General features: G+C 45.2%; 1 protein-coding gene across 1 annotated transcript; it reads right to left on the bottom strand.

The window, feature by feature from the left end:
- Positions 1-792: 792 nt before the first annotated feature.
- On the bottom strand, positions 793-1,922 carry LOC121865986 (collagen alpha-1(I) chain-like; the record flags this gene model as incomplete). The annotated part of the gene is made up of 3 exons (XM_042365559.1): positions 793-1,391; positions 1,446-1,688; positions 1,824-1,922. Coding segments are annotated over 3 exons (941 nt in total), but the record flags the coding sequence as incomplete, so codon positions are not given.
- Positions 1,923-3,499: the final 1,577 nt, after the last annotated feature.

Genomic DNA, 3,499 nt, shown 5'->3' with positions numbered 1-3,499 from the left:
TCATAAGTGTTATAATAGAAATATATATTTACAAGGTTGTAAGGAAAACTAAATGTGTATTGCAGTGCATTTATATTAACACGAGGTGAAATAATATTTTTTAATAGGTAGAAATGCAGTAAATATTTTGTTATTCTCTCTAATAGCTTAGCTAATACACCTATTGTGGTCCAGCAAAAACAAGAGGGTATAAATTAAACAATACAACACCTGGAACACCATCTAATACTTCACCTGTTACACAGAGCTGATACACCAAAAGTCTAACAACTATACATACACCAATAAATACCGGTACATAAAGTAATGCAACGGAAGTAAGTGATAGTATCAACAAATAACAGGCGTTTATCTTTATTAGTCAACATGCGGTACTACTGTTTGAGCAGGTGTCATTTACTTGAGTTATTATCTTACTCTTGCAGGAGTTGTAGTTCATCGTCCATTACTGCATCAGAAAGTGTTTATGTTTCAGCATAAGGATAAGATTCAGTAGTGTGCGGGATTGTCTAAACAATGGCAGGTTGTGGTAAGGCTTGAATAGGTGCAGGGACTTTAACAGGTTGTGAGCCTCTTGACAGGATGAAGAAGGAATATTGTAGAGTCCTCTGTCGGGTTAAAAAATGTGATCGTGGTTGTTGCAGCCTAAGTCTTCCACAGCAGCACTTCAGTCTTCTCCTTGGCCTCCAGATCTTCACCTCATACTTGGTATCTGATAATTCCCTACTTAACAGAATCATATACACCATCACTGCCTTTTCTACCTTTAGTACCGTACTGATGGCCGTTGCCCTAGTCGTCGCGATGGCCGTTGCCGTGGCCATGGCCGTTGCCGGTGCCGTGGTCTTTGCCGTTGCCGTGGCCATGGCCGTTGCCGTTGCCGTAGACATTGCCTTTGCCGTGGCCTGGATAGCCTTTATCACCCCGATCACCCTTATCACCTTTATATCCTTTGTCACCTTGACCCCCTTTATCACCTTTATTACCTTTATCACCTTTATCACCATCAACACCTTTATCTCCCTTACCACCTTTTTCACCTTTATCACCTTTATCACCTTTATCACCATTAACACCTTTATCACCTACACCACCTTTATCACCTACGCCACCTTTATCACCTTTAACACCTTTATCACCTACACCACCTTTATCACCTTTATCCCCTGGCATGCCTTTACCACCATTATCCCCTTTCATGCCTTTATCTCCCGTCATGCCTTTATCACCTGCAGGACCTGCAGGACCTGCAGTACCATTAGGACCTGCAGGGCCTACATCACCTACAGAACCTTTATCTCCTTTTAAACCTTTATCACCTGTAGGACCTGCAGCACCGGCGGGGCCTTCAGCACCTGCAGGACCCGTGGGACATGTAGGACCTGTATTACCTGTCATACCGTCATACCTTTAGCACATTGCAGGACCTGCAGGTCCTGTTTCACCTGGCATACCTTTAGAACCTGCAGGACCTGCAGGACCTGCAATACCATTAGGACCTACAGGACCTGTAGGACCTACTGAACCTGCAGGACCTGTATCACCTGCCTTACCTTTATCACCTACAGCACCTTTATCACCTACGGAGCCGGCAGAGCCTTTATCTATAGGAACACCTTTAGAACCAGGGGAACCAGCGGGACCTGTAGGACCTGGAGGACCTCCAGGACCTACAGGACCTGCAGGTCCTGCAACACCATCTGGGCCAGGTAAACCGGCAGGGCCACGATTGCCAGTAGGGCCACGATTGCCAGTAGGGCCATGAGAACCGGGAAGGCCAGGAGTTCAGTCATGACCTGGTTGGCCTGCAGGACCAGGTTTACCTGGCTGACCATTTTCACCTGGAGAACCAGGTGGACCTGCTGGACCTACGTTATCACCACCACCACCGCCACCGTCACCACCACCAACACTAGGCTTTCCTGCAAGTAAATCACAAGAAAGTTACTATCAAATAAACAAGAACTGAACAGATCCATATACAGTTTCGGCATCAACTGTCGCCCTACTCAGTGGAGTTACTATAAGGACTGGCTGAAAACGATTGTTTGGAAATAATATTTCGTCTGCCATTAGTGTGACTTTCCAGTCCTCAGCAGATCTTTATATAATAGAACAGGTATTAAAATTGATATCGCATTTTTAAAAATAATATACAGAAAACTTCACTTCCTTAAGTAATGTCCCCTCGTCAGCTTGCCACTGAAAGTTTCAGCTAGGGAGAGACACAGAGGAGGCTTTATATATCACACTATATCACACTAATTAAATAATGAAGCCTCCTTCTATATTCTTTGTGCTATATATTTAGGCAATATCTCTCCACTGTGTACACGTATGAGGTATTATCATGTTCCTGTAATACTCCCCTAAACATATCACAACACCTTCATAACTCATTCTACTCCCCCTCGCCTATGTAGTCTATCCCTATCCCTTCATTATTTTACAGTGCGATAGTCAATTCAGTCACCTTTCCTGTCCTTCATTAAACCTCCCATACTCTATATCTGTGGTTTTTTATAGCCAATTCGTAAATGTCGTATCATCATTTCTGAAAATATAAAACGGTGGGATAAAAACCTCTTCACACAGATTTGATACACATTTGTAGCTCATTAACAATTATTATTATTCCTTATGATTATATCATATGCATTCTTAGAGTATTGTAGGAATTCGTGGTATAATGTTGTCTAGCACTCAGGATGGATGGAAACTCTAAGGTGGTTTTCTTGTATAATATAAGTTATATGATAGGCAGTCTGGTGCTGGAGGTGCCGTGTGGTGAGGAGCTGCTCAGTAGAGACGTTCGGTGAGTAGCGTGTTGAAGGAGGTAGATGTGCAGGAGCTTCGTTAGAGAAGATGTTGCCTGTTGCTGGCCTCCTGGTTGAATGAATGCTGGACAGCGTGGAGCTTGCTGGAGTAGGTGTTGCGTGTTCAAGAAGAATGGCGAGAATGAATCTCAATGGAGAGACAGAGCTTATATACTCAGCAGCCGTGAGTCCTCTATGAGTCATGTTGGGAAAACCCGAGAAAGTCGCCGGTCTCTGGTTCCGTTGCTAAGATACGGTAACATCTGCTGTCGCCGCTCGCTTAGTTGCTAGGGAAGATGGTAGCAGCTGGTGACGCCGCTACGCAGTTGTAGGGGAGAAGTCCACTACAATACTCCCCCTCCCCTCCCGGCGCGGCGGGAGGCTGGATGTTGTCCGGGTTGTGTCCCACACATAACACATACCGGGCAGGTGTATGGACGACTCGACAGCTACGTGTAACAACTCCGTCTAGTGACACAAAACCTGTGGGAGAATTAGGATGGGAAAGAGGGTTTGGGATTAGAGGAGGTTGTACAAGCAATGGTTGTTGTGCTCCTGCTGCTGCAGGGGCTGCGTCAGGAGGAGGGTCCATGGCAGGAGCAGGTTCTATGATAGAAGGGAGGTCGATTACAGGTTCAGGTTCTATGACAGGAGGAGGGTCTATGACAGGAGCAGGTTGTACA

Source organism: Homarus americanus, unplaced genomic scaffold (assembly GCF_018991925.1).
Source record: "Homarus americanus isolate GMGI-L3 unplaced genomic scaffold, GMGI_Hamer_2.0 scaffold32375, whole genome shotgun sequence".
NCBI classification, from domain to species: domain Eukaryota; kingdom Metazoa; phylum Arthropoda; class Malacostraca; order Decapoda; family Nephropidae; genus Homarus; species Homarus americanus.
The sequence above is the reverse complement of the archived record's forward strand: the minus strand, read 5'-3'. Positions and strand labels throughout refer to the sequence as shown.